This window comes from Vanessa tameamea, chromosome 9 (assembly GCF_037043105.1).
Source record: "Vanessa tameamea isolate UH-Manoa-2023 chromosome 9, ilVanTame1 primary haplotype, whole genome shotgun sequence".
Lineage (NCBI taxonomy): Eukaryota > Metazoa > Arthropoda > Insecta > Lepidoptera > Nymphalidae > Vanessa > Vanessa tameamea.
Genome location: NC_087317.1, coordinates 7,327,181 through 7,350,111, shown reverse-complemented (window position 1 = coordinate 7,350,111; position 22,931 = coordinate 7,327,181). Strand labels below are relative to the sequence as shown.

The following is a 22,931-nucleotide window of genomic DNA, read 5'->3' as shown; positions in this document are numbered from 1 at the left end:
GGCATATTTTACATGGACACTTTAAATGTTATTGTTAAATATTATTTATTCGTATGTTTATCGACCAACATACTTACTAAATTTGATTGAGTAAAAAGTTGTAAGTTGTAACCCACATGTCAACATATCGGTAGCAACATAACAATACTGATTAAACACATTACATATTAATAAATACTACTTACTCGATTACAATCATAATAAATTCTAAATGAGGAGTTTGATATATTAACTTCTAATAAATAATAAATAATTATAATATTTATTGATGACTTACCCGGGGCGACGGTGTCAGTAATGTAAGCGAATAGATTATCACACGTCGAGGAATGACGGGAGGCGGATGACCTGCTGTCATCTAGCACGATGTTTGTGAGGAGAGACGCAGGACGCAGCAGTTCTCGCGGGAAGTATACACTTCTCACCTGAAATATTGATATTTCTTAGAAATTGCTTTTTATATATCTATAACTAAAGTAGGTATACTCCTATCTTTGTTTGTTTAGATATTAATTTATTTTAGATAGGCGGACGGTCAAATGTGTCACCTGATGGTCACCACCGCCTATAGATATTGGCTCTGTATGAAATATTAATCACTCCTTGCATCGCCAATGCGCCACCAACCATGAAGTGGAAAGTAAGATGTTTTATCCCTTGCGCCTTCAGTTACACTGAATCCCTCGCCTTTCAAACCGGACAGCAATACCAAAGCTGTTTGGCGGTAGAATATCTGATGAGTGGGTGATACTCGTATAAAGCCCTACCACCAACTATAGTATAGTATATATTGGATGAAGTTACGTAACAATTGAATGTTAATAAAAAAAAAACTCACTATTTTATCTTGGCGTATGTACCTATTTGTTATAGATAGGATTATAATTAAAGTATGTGCAAATATGCTTAAGAACTATTGGACCATAAAAAAATTACACAAACTTGAATAATGACCTTGTTGTTGTAAAAAAAAACAACAAGAACTCGAGAAAAAATATATAATAGATACTCTTATATACAACATTCATTAATCCTATTTACAAACCCTAATTATTGTAATATGTATTTCAAGGTAATAAATAAGTCGTTCAACACTTTTCCAAAGTTAATACTAAATGATTATTTCATCGTTAAATATGTATCAAATAAAGTAGTCAATAGAGGTTACAATTTCTATTTTAGGTTATTGTTGTTTTTAATAAACAAAAATGTATAAGATATAGTTTCACAAACCTTATTCAGATATTAAATATCGATTGAATTGTACTAACATATCACTGCACAGTGCAGTCAATTAACCGAAGCATGAACGTGTAAATTTTAGGCACGGCCTGAGTTTTTATTGCAATATTATTAAAACGACCTTTTGTACAACATATGCTTTCGTAATTTTAATCTTATTACAATGGGCATAAAGTAATTTAATTTATACTATAAGATTTAAAAGTAAAAGAAACGATAAAAGTTAAAGGAACCGTCTGTAAATGTTTTCGGCCTTTTAATTGTGGAATATTTACGAGAGGTCTATGCCTCCTCGTTTTAAAGCATTGAACATATATGGATACACTTAAAATCAATTATTTAAGTAATTGATCGATAGTTACAGATGTCCCATACTAAATTATAACGAACATCATGCTTTGTACATTTATAGCTATTGATTTTATTATTATAGATATAAATCTTTACAACATGAATCAGTAGCATGGTATTCATTTACATAAAAAAAAAATATAGTCACATTATAAATTATGTATCCGTTATTACTCATACATCACTAAATATACATAAACATTCTCACAAGCATAGTTTGTATAAAATAAAGTGAATATTAAATAACTGATACAGTTTCGTGTAAGTATATATGTATATTTTACGTTATTAATTTACGAACATTATTACGTTTTTATAGACAATTTTTGAATATGAAAATTTTCGATCAGGAAATAAAATGTCACGGGCAGTAAGTGTGAACATTTTATTTTTGCTTCACAGGTGACCTCCGAGGACGTTTATATTGGAAAGGGTGTGCTGTATCCGTGCGATTGTTAGCCTACAATACGACAGTATCATTGAACTGCTGCGTTAGATCACATTCCATAATGTTAACTCGCTATTATAATACTCAAGCTAACGCGATTACTTCAAAACGTAAACAGTTCGTAGCCAAGTGTACGTACGAGTAGCTAAATTCAAAATTTATTAAACTATTAGCAATGTAAGAATTAATATTATAACTTATCTACGCCTTCAGAAGGTATCATGTTTTTATAAAGACAATAGAAAATATGATAGAAGTTGAATGGCTAGTAGGCTTAGCGTAAGTACTCCTATAAAGTTGAGTCAGTAGTATGACCTTGACATGAAAAGAAATTACAATCCTTTTTATCAAGGATATGTAATTATATTATATTACTGTTCTTCATTTAAACAGATAGTTCTTAAATACGAATAAATAACAAAAACACAATCACGATAATTATCTCGAACCGTATAAAAAATTATAATCAGATCCGGATATACAATTTAAATATTTATTGTATATTGAGTTGTTAAAATTAAAAGTTAATAAAATTTATATTTTTATTTATTTTAAATAAACCGAAGCAATATAAAGTATTGATATTTTGAAGTATGAATGTAATAACCATCGTGTGAGACGAAACCAGATAGACTTGCTTATGTAAATTCAGAGCCTATCCAATGATATAAAACACACAGAAGTCAGTTGGAAATCGAAGACAAATGAATTGTTTTATTAATACGTCTAATGGTAATCCATAATTCCAATCGGATGTACAAATCAATTATGAACGTTTATTACGGAAACATCGATGTATTAATAACAATCGGTAATCGCTATTTAACATGTTTAATTGCTGGTTTTCATAACCGAATCATAATGAGGTCGATATAAAAAAATATCGATTACTGTTTAATATTCACAAAAGAATCGCTGAATGAAAACTAAGACTCTAGTCTCGATATTCTAGACAACTGTATTTAACATTAGGTATGTCCATCCCGCATGGATCTAATATATTGATACTAACTTGTCATAATAATCATAGACAATGTATTATTCATTGTATTCATTACGAGTAATAAATACGTCAAACAAACCTTAACAGATATTAAATTATTTTTAAATAAAAAAAGTCTTCAAAAACACCCACAAACTAAAAAGTATCAATAACAAAATATATCATTACATTTACATTTGATTTCCTAACCGAACAAATAAATCAATTTTATTTTACAATGGCAATACAAAAATCAACTAGATTAAACAACCAATTATAAAATAAACAGTGGTTTTAAGCAATATACGATAAACTTATTTAATACCATAAAGTTAGGAAGTTGAGTGTAATTGTATATTCTTTATAATTACATTCAATTTAACACCTTCATTTTTTTAACCATTTGTCGGTTGAAAACACACGCATTAACGAAGCTAACAAAACTATACATACAATCACCTTACTTTTCTTTATTTTTCTTCATTTATATTTGAAAATAATATATATTTATAAATAGGTTTATATATACTTATTAAGGCCTGGAGTATTGTATTAGAAATCAACTAGACCAAAACATGTAGTTTAAACTGGATTAACTCGATGGAATTATCGTTTAATTATGCTTTTTCGAACAGCCACAGACAAGAATTAATCGCTTCACGCCCAATCGATACCAATAGTGCTCCACTGCATTTACAATTACCCATTTTACGGTATTGAGAACACGGGCATAAGGTTATTTCACGTTTCAATCGGAGGTATTCATATCAATAAGATACAACAGATATAAATGATAGAAATTCTATAAGAATCTAAAATAGAAAATGTCATTGATCATTACAGAGATATATAAGTTAAAACAACTTTTAAATTCAATAAAAAAAATGCACACAATCATACTATTAATTGATCGTGTCTGTACGTGGATATTTTTCAAAGATATAAAAGTTAAGGAAATATTATCAAAATATCAAAAACATGGTTCCGCCAGAGCTGAATAGTGCACGTCTAAGTGAAGGTATTAGTCAACTAAAGATTGATTTGTTTAACTTAGTAATCGACCGCGATAGTACCTTAACCACCTACATCACCATACGGTGGCGAATAAGCAAACAAGCCACCAGCAAAAGGAATAAGGCAGTCGAAAGTTGGCGTTAGGCAGATTGACCGTATAAGTAATCAAGCCTTCTTTCGTGCAGTATACAAACTGCGCCGAACACAAATAAATGGGTTCAGGGTAAGCAGGTGCTGAAGGAGACATAATATACTATTACTCATATATCCGTCTAGTAATTGAAATATTATCTTCTCTTTTTTATAAAAAATAGTTGGGCCACTTGATGGTAACGACCGCCCATAGCCATTGGCGCTCTAAGAAATATTGACCATGGCCAATGCGTCGCCGAATTTGGGAACTAAGATGTTACGTCCCTTGTGCCTTGTTTTTATGTTTGTTACACTGAAAACACAACAATACTAAGTATAGATAGTGCCTACGCAGGCGGGCTTGCACAAAGTATAGTTCTCTAGAGTTCGAATGAACATAAATAGTGCTTAAGAAGTTTTGTTTTATTTTCATCATATATTCTACATGGATTTAATTGATACATGTAAGCTTCAGTTATGTATCCATTTGTTAGACACGTATTACTTAACAAAATTCCAAATCTTTCGTTTTGAACAACAAACATTAAATTAATTTGTTGTTTTAAAAAACCTAAGCGTAGTGATGTTAAAACCATAGTTACCCAAAGATATTGAGTTACAAAAGCTGTAACTCCATATCTAAAATGCAAAGCGTAAACTAGTTAGAAATATTCTAAAACAACATAATTAGTAAAATAATATTAATCAAGGCATATATAAATAATTAATTAAGTATTTATACTTTTAGGAAATACCAAAACAAAAGAACCAAACTATTGCGATAGCTACTATTATCAAAATAAGAATTTAATTATACAACTAAATACTCAATTAAATATTTAATTCACAATTATTTCAAAATCTTGACGATATCCTTGTCCATTGTTTTTGAAACTATATATGGCGTATGTGAAGACGTTTGCTGTTATATACGGTTAACGAATTTAATGTTGTTAAGTTACTAGTATCTGCTAATAATATAAATTTATGATTAAAAATAGTTTGTATTACCTATTGAATTATTGTTGTATTGTATATTATGTAAGCCTTATATTTATTAACTAGACTTCTCATAATGTCTGGGGGATTTTATTATAATGCTAGAATTTCGTCCCAAAATGTAATACGTATGTTTATAGAATGTATTATTTTTTAATACAAATAGATATCGTTCACTTGTTATTGATAAAATATGCCCAGCATCAAACAAAAAAAAATGTAAAATTTTAACGTCTTTTAACCGTGACCAATTTTAAGGTGAACGCCTCGTTTGCGAATCGTATTAATTAGAATAATTTGATGAAGTAAGCCTACCAGCCATTAATTCCAGGCCAAACATACCCACAGTACAGTGAATTATTCTCACAGTCCACAAACTGTAACGATGGAATAACATATCTATAAAAAGTCGCCATTATTCTAGTGTATCGAGAAACGAATTCCATACACTTGTAAAGTTGAATAATTGTTTCGTATTTTCACAGCCATTTAAAATCTAGATAATTAATAAATAATTGTTAATAACTTCCTTGTAATGGTTTAATTTCAATAAGCGTAAAACTTTAAATTGAAACAGGCTAGTTTACCCAGTGAACCTGTATTTGAGATATCGCGTTATGGAGGTCACTTTATATAATGCGTTAAAACAAGGTCGTATTGCATATTTAAAACAATAATAACGTTCACACTCTTCGGTTATTTAACAAAATATAACAATAGATATATTTGTTATGCATTAAAACAAATATTCAAATTAATAATCAAAGTATTTCGTATTTAATTTATACTTGGAATTTAGTATAATATCGGTAGTGTATAGTTTTTTTATTAAATACTTATAATTTATTATATTTCCATTAAAGATTGTGACCCAATTGAAATCAAATAGTTTTGTTTTGCTTTATTGATACATTTTGCTACAACGTTCACTCGATTAGGTACCTTAATTATTTTTAGTATAATTTAAGTCAATTATTGAATTCTTTTTTTCTATTTAACTTGCTACTATCACACTGTGTCCCCAATGTGTAGTGTTAATGTTATTGGTAAACAATTCACTCAGTAAATTTTGATCATTCGGGTAGGTATATGTTAATTATTGTTATAATATTGACATCACAGAGACATTACAAACGAGATCTAGACCTACAAATAACATTAAATAAAATGTATTCCAATATATCTTAAAAAAATAAACAATGTATACAGAAGTAAACAATATTTTAACTTACCAAACGGTCGGTAGCCATATCAAAAATAAGGATCTTTGGTGGGCAAACACGACGGAAGTCGTCAAGGCTGGTAAGAACGCCGGCATCCAACACCCAAAGCCTGTTACAACGATCAGCACGCACGCGATACACAGATATTAAGCCTGTGCAGTTGATGTCCCCACGTCCAGCTGTGTGCCATGACCAGTCCGGATACGCCTGATGGAAAATTATTTCAAAATTATTAAAATTTTCTATAACTTATAACTGATATGCTTTTTTGACGTTCTATGATTAATTGCATTGTTTAAAGTATAAATCTTAATTATTACGGTATAATTATACATTATGTGTTCAAGTTATTTTTAACAATAAAAATAAAATAAGACGACTTCCAAAAATTAATAATTATAATCGATGAAATACTAAATATCACAAAATTAAATTTAATTGTTTTATTTCTTAAAATATGTAGATCAGATACTTGAGAAAAATAAATGTACACACACAATATACATATACATATATACATACAATAAGTACATGTATAACCTCAATATCCCATTCTAGTAATGGCCACATTTAGCCTTAAACAGTTTACAGAAAATCTAAAGATTTATCGTCGTATTTGTTTTGAACACTGATAAATTGAATTATTACCACAAATAAATAAATAAAAACGGCGTATGAATTATTTACAAACAGTTGATTTTTCACGTAGAATACTAATCAATGAACGAGACAAAGAAATATATCAATGGAAAGAATTTCAATAGCCGTGTGAATTGTTAACATAAGACCAGACTATTTTAAATCGAGTTACAAGAATAATTGCGAAGTGTATTTGAATGGAATATCGTTAAATAATTTCACGTTTATATCTGACTTTCAATTTCAAGTAAACATTGCGTACATACAAATTATCTGCGACAAATAAAAAATACACGTACAAAACTTTTCTGTTCACGGTATTTGAAAGAACATTTTGAATCGGTCTTATGACGGTCTTTTGAATATATAAGTACATAGATATGAAAACAATCTTAAGGACTCACATTTTTGACTTGAATTTTACTAATTGAATATTTTACAATTCTAAACAACAAAATGAATAGAACTGCGTGGAATTTATTCAAATTCGATACTTACACTTTAGATAATCAAACATACATAATATGATTGGCATATGTGGTGAAAATGGTTACAACTCAATAATCCGAATGAAGGTCGTGTCATAATTACTTGATTTGTGTACTTAATCATCGCATGCACCAGCGTTATAGAAAATCATTGTGAGGAAACATGCACGATCGGATGAAAGCTTACCATACGCGTATAAACCGAGAGCATATCTGGAGCAGCGTGGATAGATGAGCTCCAAAACGTTCTCACAAAGAAAAGAGGCCCTAGCCCAAGAGTGGGATATTTATATGCTAATTCCTTTGTTTTGTACTATTAAGTCGAAATAGTGTCATATAAAATTTGATTTATTTTAAAATAATGACTTTAGTTGTACGGCTTTATTGAACATAAAAACAACCTTTAAATAGCTTTGATTGACAGAACTTCCTTATCGGCGTAATAAATTAAGTTTCTTACTCGTGTTATATCATAATGCTACAAGATATTCATACCGAGGCTCGTTTATTAGAAAATGTAGATACATAAACTAACTCTTCAAATAACTATTTGCCCTAAAATTTTTATCAATCATATTTTTGAATGACTTGTTGGTAATATTAGTTATTTATTTTAATAATATATTTTAATCTTATTAATAATAAGGAAAAGCTTGCATTGGTTTATTGTTACATAGGAAGATAAGGATTCGTTTAAAAAGCAATTTACAGGAAAAGCTTATAAGACACTACTTGTTTAAATTTGTGACATTACAGGTTATCTAATTGTTGTTTAACTTCTTCGAAGGAAAACCCTTAACATTATTATAGTAAACAAAAATGACCCCATGACCGATTTCGTCCACGGCGGGCAATCTCAAGGGAGACTAGACAACTGCGCAGGACCCTATATAAGTATATAGAGTACAGGTCCGTGCGCAAACGCAAGTGCACTCTATATTACTGTCATAATCCGAGAGGACGATAATTCGAATCCGACTGACGCGAACGTCTATGTCGGATGCTACTAAATATTATTCGACAGATAATCCTAGTAACATTTTATCAGCCCGAACCGTTTGAACCCATGACTGAAGTAGCGAGGCGAATAGAATAAAACGTTAATAACAAAATTCAAACAATGAAGTTTTCAAATTTCTTAAGAAGGACAGCAGATTATTTAGTACACTATAAAGTGGATTACCGAAGATACTAAATTAATACCACTATATCTTGAACTGTTGATGTTTTATTGAACTTTAATTAAATAATATACAATTACTTAGCTTAAATTTGGTGAAATGCAAATGTAAACCCGATTTAAATTACAAGTAATACATCTTTTATCACATCTATAATAATATTATATGGCAACATAAAAAGTTTGAATTCAAATATCGAACAGATTGTATTCCTTGTTCACGTGTATTATTGTTTTTGTATGTATAATGCAATATCCTAAAACAATAGTAAGTCTTAAATTTATCGAGAGGCGTTTGTTTTGTAATGTAATGTCCTTAACCTTTATCTAACCAAAATGTAAAAAAATATAGTTGTTAAGCGCACAAAAACGATAAATATGGTAACCTACATCTACCACATTGAAAACAAACTCACATATATTTTCTTAACTTTCTACGGTAGGATCTGTAAAGATTACTGTTAGTTTAATACAAAATAATAAAATTATTCTCCACAATAAACCATATTTCCTAGGGTTTGGGTTTATAACGAAGGCAAAACTGGAGTAAGGAAGGTTGGTCAATTTATAAAATCTAACTGAATGGCATAATATTAAAAATAGGTTTAACGACGTTTTTCGTTCGAGTAAAGAGTTCAATACTCTATTATCACGACAAAAACATAAAAGTTACTCAGTCACCGGTTACAAGATTAATTGTTATTTCCAAAATTATTTACTTCCACTTTATTAATTTGTCGTAACATATTTGTTATTTTACATTTAATACATAAAGTACATATATAACATAATAATTAAGATGGGGCCAAAGTTTTTTTTTTTTAAATAAAATGTTTGTAAACTTAAAGTTATAAATAGGTATACCTTTCTTTATCTACATTCAGATGCTTATGGTATGATTTTTTTTCTTGTGATAAAACTGCTATCAAATTGTCATTTTTTTAAAACTTGGATTAGTGGAATTACTTGGAGTTTCGAGACTCTTGTTAACTATATAAATCACAAAGCTTATAGTTAATGTTCAATATCACTGCACAAAATGGCGAATGCTCTTTGCTGCTAATTTAATCACCAATGGAGCTCGCCAAGGCCATGCCTTAGTTCCTGCCCTTCACGCTTTCTCGTGACAATTCTGAGCTGCCTGCTTCGTGTGTAAGACAAGCATGCGCCCACGCAGCGAGGTCGCACACTGACAGTAATTGTGTAACCTACCCATAGCTATGATACGAGTTTTTTTGTCGAAAACACTAAATTTTAATAAATTGACGCTAAGAAAAAAAAATGAAAAATTGAACAAACTTCACAAATGGAATTTTTTTTAATTATATGTATAATAATTTGGTTTTTATAATTATACAAATATTCATTAAAATTTGTGCATAAATGTTGTACGGTCAATTTGCCTGGACTGCTATTAGTAAAAAATGCTTGTTATAGCGATCAAGGGTCAAGTTTTTATTTAACTAAGTGTTAATAGTAAATACCAACAAAAAAATACGGCGGCATTTTTATAGTGGGCCTATATAGTTTAGCAATTTAACAATATATCTTTAAGTTAATGAAAGTTTTGTACATCGATACATTTATGTTGTATGACATTTAAGTATATGAACATACTAGTTTTCGGGTCCGTCTTCGCGAGAGACGAGACGAGAGAGTCGATTTTGGTACAAAAAACCAGTTTCCTTGGGGTTCAAGTTAGCTCCATGACAAATTTCATCTAATTCGGTTCAGTTGTTCATTCGTGAAAGCGTAACAGACGGGCATACAGCGTTATTTTCGCATTTATACTATTAATAAAAATTATAATATACTTACAATTACATATTTTAAAATTAGTTCGTAAATAGTGAATAATTGAATGTAATATATACATACCCTGGTACTAGATACCATTAAACCTTTGAAGTTGAAAGTGCGCGAAAGTAAAATACCTAACATAAAAATCATATACATAGCGTTTGTAACATATAGACATCATTAACACCATTAGAGTTTTATCAATTTTAACTCATAACAATTTACTTCAACGTAAAATAACGGTAATAACTTAAATCACTAACAATGTAAATGCCTCCGAGTGGCCGCATTATTGAAAGTAAAGTGGTGCAATATTGATCCTGTTTACTTGTAACTATAGACATTTTACTTAAGGATTATTTTCACAGCTTATACCTAAACGATGCCACGAAGTTCGTGTTTTCGCTGTTCGTTAAATGATTGTTATGATAAAAGATAAGAAACCGATCATATTTGTCACGTCAATAAGGTTCTACGTTAATTCTTTTAGGCGTGCAATTACGAAAACCAAAATCTAAATGAAATAAATATAAAATATTATTCATAATGTTGACTTTTCGACGTACGTTTTCTGATCATACATAAACATTAATAACGAAACTTCGGTGACATAACGCAATCCTCAATGAGGAGCAACTTTCGAATCTCTCTCAATTTACATAATCCTTAACAGTTCAGAAAAAATACTTATAAAAGACCAAAGGAGCAGTTCCAACTCATACAAGTTTTGTGAGTAGGTAACGAAACATCGATCATTATTAAACCTTGTTCTAGAATAATAATAATTTAATGCTCTGACCATTCAGTATAGGTATTTATATAGAAACGATTTTAAGACAATACGTTATATAACAAATTCCACGGCTGGATAAACTTTACCATTACAGTACTATTATTATTTTATTTTCATAATATTACACTTTTTTATATAATTAGTGTTTTATTGGCAAGTATAATGTTATACTAGTACAAAGTTATATTATACCGACAAACGTCCAATTCTTGAATAATTTTACGCACTATTTACGTGTTTATATATCTACGACGTGATTATTAAAGTATATTTTCAAACTGAGAAAATATTAAAATTACCTGAAGAACCGGACTGACACCGGGTGGTAGAGAACGGGGCACCCATGCCAGAGTCGCCGGTACACCTGCACGAAGACGTGGTATTCCCAAGTATAGCCTGTCCCATCCAACTTCTAAGCCCGTCGGGACAGTGTTTTCAGGTTGGAACTTTTCAAGCAAGACCGGGTCTGGTGGAAAATCGAACTGCAGCAAACTCCATTGATTCACAACCTCTAAGGTTGCACTTACCGCTGCGAGGCAGCCGCACAGTATAAATGTTCTTAGCCCCATCTAAAAAAAAAGAGTCTCATTATTACATTTCTAGTTACCACTTAGATATTTAATCATTTTAATTATTGTAGCAAAATTTTACTAAAACGGCTTATGTGTACGCAAAGTTTTCAAAGAATAGAATACAGACGCTGTCTCTGTTCTAGTTATGTTAAGAATAATTATGTACAATTTCTAATACATTTTCCAGGATTTATTTATATATATATTTAGTTATATTATGTTAGTATTGAACACTTGTCGTACAACGTTATACGTAATTTAAATAATGTAATTATCTTGTAATTCCTCTGCCATTTCTCAGAAAACAGTTTTGTAAACTTTCGCTAAAACATAACAATTTTACCATATGATAAAAAGTTATAAGTACGAAAATTCAAGAAGAATACATATATTAATAAGGTAACTTTACTCCATAAGGATTCAATGTTTGCATTATAACTTCGAAGTTATTCTACAAAACATTTCGCCACCCTGAAAACATAATGGAGGTCAGATAGCAATCGCTTTGCAATAACTATAAAAAACATTCTACAATAATAAGGAGATTGCTACTTCCATAACATGAATGGAATATATTTAATGATATCTGACTAAAAAATAAATATCTAATTTAGTTACTTAGAAGGAACCGCAAACATTAATCAAAATCAAACAAATGTATCGTTATTATTTTCATGCATTTAGTGATCACTTTTTAATTTTATAGCTGTAAAGTTTTAAATTTAATAAACAATGACAATGACCAAATTAAAACCATAATTTGATTGATAAGAGGTCAGTTGCCAAGTGCTATTATTCATTTTATGAGATGTGAGAGTATGTAACTCGAATCACCCTTACCTAAAGTGTGCATTTCCAATACAAAAAAAACTGAACTTGTATCTACCTACTGATATATTTTAATATTGTTTGCATAGAATGATACTAAGCCTTAAATATTATAAAGAAATAAATACAAACTTTAATCTACATCGTTATTTCCTTAAAAAAGTTAAAACACCAGAGACCTATAAAATAACAATTGAAAGTGCTTTTACTATGTAATCAAATTTATTATTAAATTATGAATATGCAAAAAGTAGCACAGACACTATATATATATATTCAATATACATACGTGACGTACTTATCAACGAAATAATATTACATAGTCAAATAATTTATCCAAAATGCACATTCTTGATGAATTGTTCTATAATGTTGCAATTTACTTGACTTTAATTTCATTATAAACAATGCCGCTGTTGTAGTTGAGAACAATTTGTATGTCACCAAGCCATTCGAGCCGTCAGTCATCTTGTGCAACTGTCAGTTGCAGTTTTGTTTTAATATAATCCCTAAATATATATAAATAAGATCCTTGATCTATTCAAGGAGAAGAAGGATCTGAAACACAATTTTTCGCATTTATTGTTTAGATAATTGGTTTATTGTAAGTGTTGGTTGGAACGAATAAATTAAAAGAGAATTAATTTTAATTGTTCGATTGCGCTGCACTGCGCCGCGCCGCGCTATAATATTGATATGGATATGGATAAACTGTTTCACGGTTCATTTGTAACGTTATGAACTGATTACTTTCGCATTACGCGTTAATAACATTTCAATTAAAATTTTAAATCTTTCGTACCAACTACAAGCTATAATTCAAGCAGGAAATATATGTTTTAATGAGTGTTATTATAACGCTTCCTTTTTTAAATATTATTTTAATGTTTATATCAGTAGGGACTTATCAAATATTTGTTTGGTTACTAGTATTTTATAATAGAAGTAAATTTCAGATTACCTGATAACCTTTTGACAAATTGTTTTTTACATCTAATATATATTTAATCGATGTTTTCAAAAAAAGATGATTAATTGATGTTATGCAATTTAATTTATTTTTAAGTAATAATTCTTTTTGTATTACTCTTATATAGTAAGCTATAAAATTATATAAGTACGTTAATATGAAAAGTATTTACTGTTTCGTTTATTTAATTGTAATTTATTGTATAATAGAAGGTATAGTAAAGACAGTGGGCTCGGCAAGGCCAAGTAGCAATCACCGATTGCTCCGGGAACTTGATTAAGCAAAATTTAATTTAAACATTATTTAGTCATAAATATTCAGATTATATTTCTATTTAAATATATCATCACAAATATATAAATAGACACATTAAAAAAATAAGTAATTGGAAATTAGATAGTCACTTATATTAAATAATAACTAATTAGTTGGTTTAATAAATAGGATTATATATGTAATAGCTTTTATGCTAATGAAATAAATAAAAAATATATCAAGACCATAGCATTTAATTTAATTTAAAATAATAAGATTTAGTTAATTTTGACAATTTTTTTTAACTTTACTAGATTTTATAACATTATAATAACAGTTTAATTACCAAAAGTTGTTACATATTCATTATTATTATTAGTATTCATTAATTTCTTTCTAATTAATCGTATTCACATTCCATTTTTTGCGTAAATAAATTGCCTAAATTAATGTACTTAATGAAATAATTACTCGTAGAGAATACTAGGTTACCAAGATAAGACTGTTTCATAAAAAGTAATATAATCTTTTATGCATAATTGTATACGAATATTATGCATCATATGTGTAAACAATTCACATTATCCGCTATTTTCCGAATTGATTTAATAATAATAACCTCATATTATATGAAATGAACATATAATGCTTTGATTCGTCTAGATATGGCGTATTTGAAATAAAAAAAATCAGCCAACTGGTGTCATAAACGTCCCAGTCCCTCAGCGCCAAAACGGTATAAATTAAATACGCCTTCCGTGGTTAAATTTTAGGTGCCTAAAATTGATGAACTACAGAAGTGTGCATTTTATTTTATTTATTTAATATAGACACTCAGATCACCAAGCATAAGTGGTCATAGACATGGCCAATCTAAGACATATCTGATAATCCTGCCCCACCAAAGTTGGGAAATTATATTATATCCCTTGTGCCTGCATTTACAATCGCTCACAAACCGGAAAACAACAACATATGTCAAGTATAGGCTGTAGCTGTATATGGTATAATTAAAAAAAATACCACGTGCAAGTATAACTATCAATTTAATTAGTTGTATAATTATCTAAAGTGTGTATATGTCATAATTATGACGATATGTTCACATTGGCCGTTTTTGTATTAAAAATTCTCCATGTGAACGTGTAATAGTAATAATAGCTGGTATCAACAAATATTAGTGGGAGATTTTAATCTATATATGTGTGACAGTGTTATAAATAATAATTTAAGCGTTAACACATCAATATCGATTTCCAAAACTGTAAACGGGTAACAATTAAAACAGAACAACGGCGCATAAACATCACATCCTATTAACTCTATAAAATGCTGTACAACTGACGCTACCGCTATTAGATATTCTTGTAATACAAAATTATCGAATGTTTAATTAGTTCTTATTAGGAAATGTTCTAAATGCAATTCTTAAGTTTAAACGGGAAATCTATACCAGTATAAAAACGTTGCGTAAAGAGAAAAGTGCAACTCGACAGGTTTTCCTGACCCAGGCAAAGGCAGTATAAATGAATGCCTTGACGCTGGTTTCATAATATTATCGTGTAATTTCTTAAATCACGACTTTATATATGATATATACATGAAACGAAACTTTTCTCTTGTCTAAAATCCTTAAAAATTATGTTTAATTTTCTTGGCGAACTGGACATTATAAACAGACATTTCCGATGAAGTATGATAAGATGATATACAATATAATATATCATCAAATGAATCGACTTCTTTAAATTAACATGTTTTCACCCCAATATTGGGATAAAATTAGGCGATAACTAATTTATATGTCACGCTAGATAATTCATTATCAAAATAAAAAACAAAACAACAATGATGCCTTTGGTGTACAATCGCCGCTTGTAGTTAAAAATTTGATCTAATACTTTTATTAGTATTAGACATATTATGAGCTATGTGAATAAACGAATTATTCATTACAAATAAACAAACTTAAAAGATAAAAATATACCCTTTAAAAAAAGGTTGTATTAATGTTTTAGCAGTTCATACTAGAGTGTCAACAGCACTAAATTTATGTAAAAAAATCCGAAAGAATATTGTTTATCAAATGAATTTACAAACCAAAAGCTTGGAAGAAAAATATTACGTATAACGTATAAATATCACATTACTAGGCACACATCGCTTGGATCCATAACAGTATTGTAATATTTGTAGCAAGTATTTTTTTTAAATATTTGTTAATACCATGCCTTTTGCGAAGACAGGTTAATTAATCGTTCTGTAAATGTCTTTCTGTTGTAAATGATTGTATCTTAAGAACTATGTAGTTGTTGAATTTTTCTGTTACATCTAGATTGTAGAAAGTGTTTAGATTTGTTGATTCAAAATTATAATTTATTAAGTTTCAACAAGAGGTTTGTTTATTAATTGGTTTAATACAAGAGATATTTTAGGTAATTCAGTTAATATTTATTATAATAGAACAATTAAAGAAATCACTTTATTTACTGCGGAATCTAAATTTCGATATGAATATTGTTACTGTTAATAAGCTTTCGTCAGAGACGCGTGACATTCGAAGAACTGTCAGTGGCAATTATCAACAACAACCAATTGAGGGGTGCATGTCGCTAATAATCTACTCAACTGTGACCATGTCTCCTGGACCATTTAATAGCACGAGTGTTAAACCTAAGCGATCGACTTGTCAGAAGATTAATTATAATGGGGCAGGTACAAATTTAGCTTTAAAATATTGAATATAAACTGCTTTCTATTCCAGAATCTAGACGGGCTGTCACATAATTAATGACTCTGTTTTTCATTTCATTAAGTCTAAATAATGATAATATTTCAAAATCGTATTACGACTTATAATACAGATAGCATCGCACTATTAGACAGATACAAATAGTATGGTTACATACAAAAAGGTAACTAGTTCTCAGTTATCATTAAAATATTTAGATTATATAATTTACATTTAAATGCTTTTAAATACTATATAAAGTAACAGTTTTTCTAACAATTATACGTTATAGTCTTTTAAATTTAATCGTTATATCTACGTAATTTAATGCTTCGTAATATAATTACTAGCGATGTTCTACAAAAATATAATAATATAGCAAAATCTCAAACAATGTTGTGTACATGTGTATGAGCGTATGCATAAATTAATTTGTTTAGTGTTGATAATTCGCGTGTAGTTAATGCACAATAACATTATCCTGACTTTAAACATTTTAAGTAATTGTTAGTTACTAAGTAATTATGTTATGAAACGTGATCAATTTCGATATTCATATATTCGATGAAATAATGCCGATTTGATTTTATTTCCGATGATCCGAAACACATGTAAATATGTATTATATAAAAGATAGCGTTAATATTACCAACATAGCACTGTATTTTAAACTCTCCTATGTAAATTCTAAACAATGGATATCTAACGTTAGTATTCAGTATGTTGCTAATAGGCCATTCTAAACAATAGACAATAAGTCAACATAATGTGTTACGACTATCGATCATGGTTTACTACAACAACGATTTGTCTTTATTAAAGTCTTGTTGTAACCATTTATTATAATATGACATGCATGTTACATGTATAACATCATACTCAGTGTCAAAATTGTACTCAAGATTATAAATAACTTTTATATTAATAGGACGAAAGTTAAATGATGATATTTAATTTTTGATTCAAAGCTCAGATGGAATTTTCATTTATTGTCCCTTACAGGTAAACCTAGCTCAGCAGATGCGTTTAAGAAAGTTTGACAACTAACTAGCATTGAGGCCGCTCGTTTGGGCCGTTTTTAATATTTTCATCGTATCATATGGTATATCAGTTTGGAGAAGAGTCTGTGACAGATATTCACTATTCAAAAACGAGAAGCTAGTGCTGTTTGTAATCTTAAGCGTCACAATATATTTACAATAACGTGTATCCATAACAACATCGATGATTTTGATAGAAACAGACAAACATTGTAAAAACACGAGAATTAAAGACAAAATTTAATACCAAGCTTTCTATTTCACAAAGGCTCCATTCGATTCTATAATAAAAATATGCATATCTTAAAAATATATTTTAATGTTAATTTAAATTCTTAATATTTTCTCGCTAAATATATACAAGACATTGAGACTTTTTTTTTTAATTCCACCGAACGTTTAATGTCCTGTTTTTTGTACTCCATTGATAAAATGGCTGACTGTGCTAATACAACAGTAACTTGTTTACTAGTAATTTGTATGAAACTGAAAGTGATTCCGTTTCGCGGTACAAGTGACATACGTGTACTACACCTTAACAAATAAGTCGTGAAAAGTCCGATAAATGTATAGACTCGTATTGTCTGCGTGTTTAAGGTTACAATGCAACATCAGTGATGCTCAGCCGACGAATATCTTGACACGACTAGATATATTCGTAAGCATGTCACTCGCAACTTTCAACTTTTTACCGTAAACATTTTAGAAAAAGTATATTATGCATTTTAATTTTTATTTTACACCTATATGATAGCAAAAAAAAATATAAATAAAGAAGTTGTGAATTCGAATGTTTAATTTTATCAGACCTCAGAGTAATTTATGAACAAATTTGGATTTTTTTATTGGAAATTCAAATAAAACCTGACGCGAAATATAACCTTACTTCCCATTTAATATCATTAAAATGTCGAGAAAAAATTTCAAGTCAGTTATGTTTTTGTTAAATTCTTATATTATCATCATCACGCATCGATTACCCGAATGAATTTGTATACACACTTGTTGTTGGTACTGGCGTGTCTGTCATTGTACCAGTAACGAATACAATAGGTGGCGCGGTAGTGTTATCGGATCATTGCTTATAAACTTTAGAGATTTTGCAACATGGCTAGTATATTATGAAATAATTAGGTTATAAAAAATAATAGGCTAAGTTAAAAAAGCATGAAGTCTGTCATGTTATTATTATATTCAACAGTTATATTTCTTCTATAAGTAATATAACGCATACTCTATTCAAACTATAACAGGAGAAAACCCAAATAAGCAACATTTGACAGCAAATTGACGCGATATCATTGGTCGAGATCTTACTTATTAATCTATAATATTCACTATGGATATGCGAAAAAATGGCGTTTTAAACTTCGGTGAAACTGTTATCGGAATTTTAGAAGTAAAATTAAAGTGGATAAAAGTAAAGTATAATAGTGTTATTAAAGTATAATAAATAAAGATATATTAATCATAAACTCTTAGTAGTGCACAATATACCCGAGTTATTAACAAATCGCATGAAATACGTAGATCTATACGTAGATCGTACGTATAAGTGATAGATACTTTAATCTAAGGTTTGTTTATAATTTTTCCTACTTCGATTGCAAGACCGCGCAAGCAAGATTACCAAAGCACCGCGCAAAGTCATGCAAACATACAATGTCGGGACTGTTCTCTCCTTATGTAGATCTTTATTTAGGTACATACATAGGTGAGTTTAAGTTTATAGCCTCCTTAATTCTGATGAATTACTGAAGAAACAAATATTCATGCTTGAAAATTAACGACTAATATTTCCGTGCTTTTTTATCATCTTTGCAATCATGTATACAGTAAAATGTTTTTCTTGGAGGATGTATTAGTGTGCGGAGTAGGAAACGTGCTATTATTAGTTAATTTATTATTGTTTAAATTTAAATTATTAGTATTTTTTGAATATACCTACGTAAAATATATTTAGAACACAATTTCAACTGCTATTAGGTATGTATTGCTTCTTTGTTGTAAACATCTTGAGCATCTCGAACTCGAGACATTTAATTTTGAAAATTCAATTAGTAATAACCAAAATATATTAATCGAGCAATCATTAATCAACAATCAAATAGTTGAATAACCCATTAAAGCGTACGGTGCATGCAGGCCTAATCCTTGTTTGTCTGAATCTGTTAATACTGTAGTATCGGTTACATTAAGATCAATATTGATTAAAACTAAAATTGTGATTATATATTAAGTAAGGTTTCCACTAGACTTTGCATTTTTTGCGTTTAATTCAAATGAATCAAAATATGCTGTATTCAAGTAAGCAGTAATTTTACAAAATAAACTATTATACTACTCCTCGGAACTCAGTAGGTAATAATTTTAGACAATCAAAATAAACGAATACTAATTTCTCACTTTTTTACTATCTATACAATGATATAATCATTTATCGAGTTTATTAATCACGTTTTCGCGACATATTAATTATAAATATTTTAGTTTATTAATTGGCAAAGTTTATATTCGGTATAGATTTTTCATCATTGCTGCGCGATAATAATTCAAATTGTTGCTTCCAAATCGTATCGTTTCTCGCTGCCATTCTTTTTTTGTCATCAGCTAATAACTGATTATTATTTAGCAATTCTTACATTACACAAATAAAAAATACATATTAAGAATTTAACATCGCTACTGAAACATTGTATGCAATATTAAAGACTGTCGTATTGCTTACTAGTTTTCTTTTTTTTTAAGTTTCGCGTTTGAATCTGAATTATTATGATCGTGACAGGCCAAGGGACCTAAATGTTAATGAGGCATTCTAAAAATGTTTTAATATTTTTTATATTATATATAATGTTCAATTGTTATACGTATCAAATATATTTAGGTATCGTTTCCGTTTATATTCTTCTAGAATCAGTGTATCTGTGTTATAATATAAGTACATAAAAATATTTCAAATGGTAAATAGAAACAACAAGCACTATCTTTAACAACTATTTAGAAGAAATTCTAGCAAATTAAACACTTGTTTATTTTTGCTTATTAGAATATACATTATTCCGCTTTTCTCGATAATGACTAAAATAAAAGTAAAATCGAACGGACGTGGTAAACAATCTCTTTGTTTAAAATACTATGCCTGTCCGCCTTATTATTATTCCGTAACAGCAACACTAAACCTATCTAGCGGGCTATTTATTTTACGATCTTGAACAAGAATTAAAATCTTTATCGACGTCTTTTATTTATTAAAGAAATGTTGGAGATTTTTCACATTGCAATATGTTTGATTTGTATTACTTTTTTAAATTATTCGCTACATCATATTTTACTTACACTAATTACGACATAAATTTATTAATAAATTTGTTACATAATTGAGCTCTGAAATAACTCACGAACATCAATTCATTGTCTCCGTTGTTAGTAAACATCGGAGTTCAAAACTTGATTATATTTTTTTATATTATTTTAAGTAAATAATCCTTGACTTTGTTTTATTCAAGTCATAAATAATAAAAGGGGAAAATAATAATCCCGAAATCTTATGTGAAGGCTTTTCACTATTATTTTTCATTTTATTTAAATGAAAAATAATAGTAGTAAGCCCCATTTATCAATATATTATCAATAAAAGCTTTTCTACTGTAATTTTTAAGACTACATAGTAAAATTATTTTTAACTTACTAAATATATTTAACAATTTCGTGACAAAATTGCGATCCGTACATTTTCACATTTATAATAATAATATACAGGGTTATTGGTAATTCGACGTATTCCCGTTAGGAGGTAATAGGGGTGATTATTTGCGATAATTTTAAGCCCCCCCCCCCCATATGCAAAAATATAATGCAAAAGTGAACCATTTTTGAGTTAACACGTTTTCTTAGATTTTTTCGAAGAAGTCAAAAATGCAACTTCAAAAATGTATTTAAAAAAAGTATGAATTTAAATCCGAATTAATCAAATAATTTGACTACTTCGGTAGTTAAGTTCTATATTTTATTTTAATTTTTTTTTTTTAATATTGACAAGTAACCAGTGATTATACTTTTTTTTAAATACATTTTTGAAGTTGCATTTTTGACTTCTTCGAAAAAATCTAAGAAAACGTGATAACTCAAAAATGGTTCACTTTTGCATTATGCATATGGGGGTTAAAATTGTCGCAAATAATCACCCCTATTACCTCCTAACGGGAATACGTCGAATTACCAATAATCCTGTATACACATAGAATTGTAGATCGAAGTAAATAAAAAAAAATTACATACTGAATCAAAACGATCATAATACTTATATTTTAAATAATTACCTCTATAAAAGAATATCCAATTCGATTGACGAGTCGGGCGCACTTCAAATCGACGCACGTGTTAACCGAGAAAATGCTCAAAGAGACGCGAGTTTGCGTTGCGACCGAACACAACACTAAAGGAACACCACTATACGTACACTGAATTCATTCGCCCCTCTACGAAAAATTTAAAAAGTAAAAGTGGTCCTGAAGGCGCGGCCAACAGCCCTGACTCGCTGCCTCCGATACCAACGACATCTTATCATTATATCATTGTTCTTACATGAAGTGCGACACGTTTATTTCGTTACGGTCTCATAAAATCAAGGTCATTTTATGGTCAAAATTTCTTCATACATATTCAAAATATATTATTTGATTTATTTAGATATCGCTGATTTCAATAGTTTAGTATAATATTTTATAAATAATTATATCACATGGTCAACTAATTTCATAATCAATAATTATGATTTCCTGTAAAAATTTTATGTAAAGAAGTATATTTTATTTCACACAGTAATTTGTATCCATATTAATTTATTATGATAAAATAAAACTTTATTCTTAAATTTATATATAATTAGTACTATTTGTTTATGATGGCAGAGTGCATAGTAGAGTGCAGTTTTATTGAACATTTTATGAGGTATTCATTTTTATAATTATAAATATAACTATCCTAATATAATATAACTTTAAGAAAAATAAATAAAATTAATTTTGCAGTATAAATAACCAATTAATTGTTACTTTCCGAACGTACTCATGAACTGTTCAAATAAAGAGATAATCCATTTAAATTTAGATTTGTAAATTATCGGCTACAATTAATCACTTGACAGTTAATAACTTTAAAAAAACTAGATGTTTTAAATCAAGAATAGCAGTAATATCGAAGTTATATCCATGCTAACAATAAAATATTCTACTTCTAAACTCT

At 29.0% G+C, this 22,931-nt stretch overlaps 1 protein-coding gene across 1 annotated transcript in view; it reads right to left on the bottom strand.

Annotated features, from left to right (window-relative positions):
- LOC113395071 (protein yellow-like) overlaps positions 1-22,208 on the bottom strand; it is a 36,923-nt gene extending 14,715 nt beyond the window's left edge. Inside the window, exons 1-4 of the mRNA XM_026632617.2 lie at positions 22,007-22,208; positions 11,591-11,860; positions 6,401-6,598; positions 278-425 (exon numbers count right to left, since the gene is read on the bottom strand). Of these exons, the coding sequence (XP_026488402.2) occupies positions 278-425; positions 6,401-6,598; positions 11,591-11,860 (616 nt within the window). The 5' untranslated portion in view covers positions 22,007-22,208. The remainder of the gene's footprint in view (positions 1-277; positions 426-6,400; positions 6,599-11,590; positions 11,861-22,006) is intronic.
- Between the last annotated feature and the right edge of the window lie 723 nt (positions 22,209-22,931).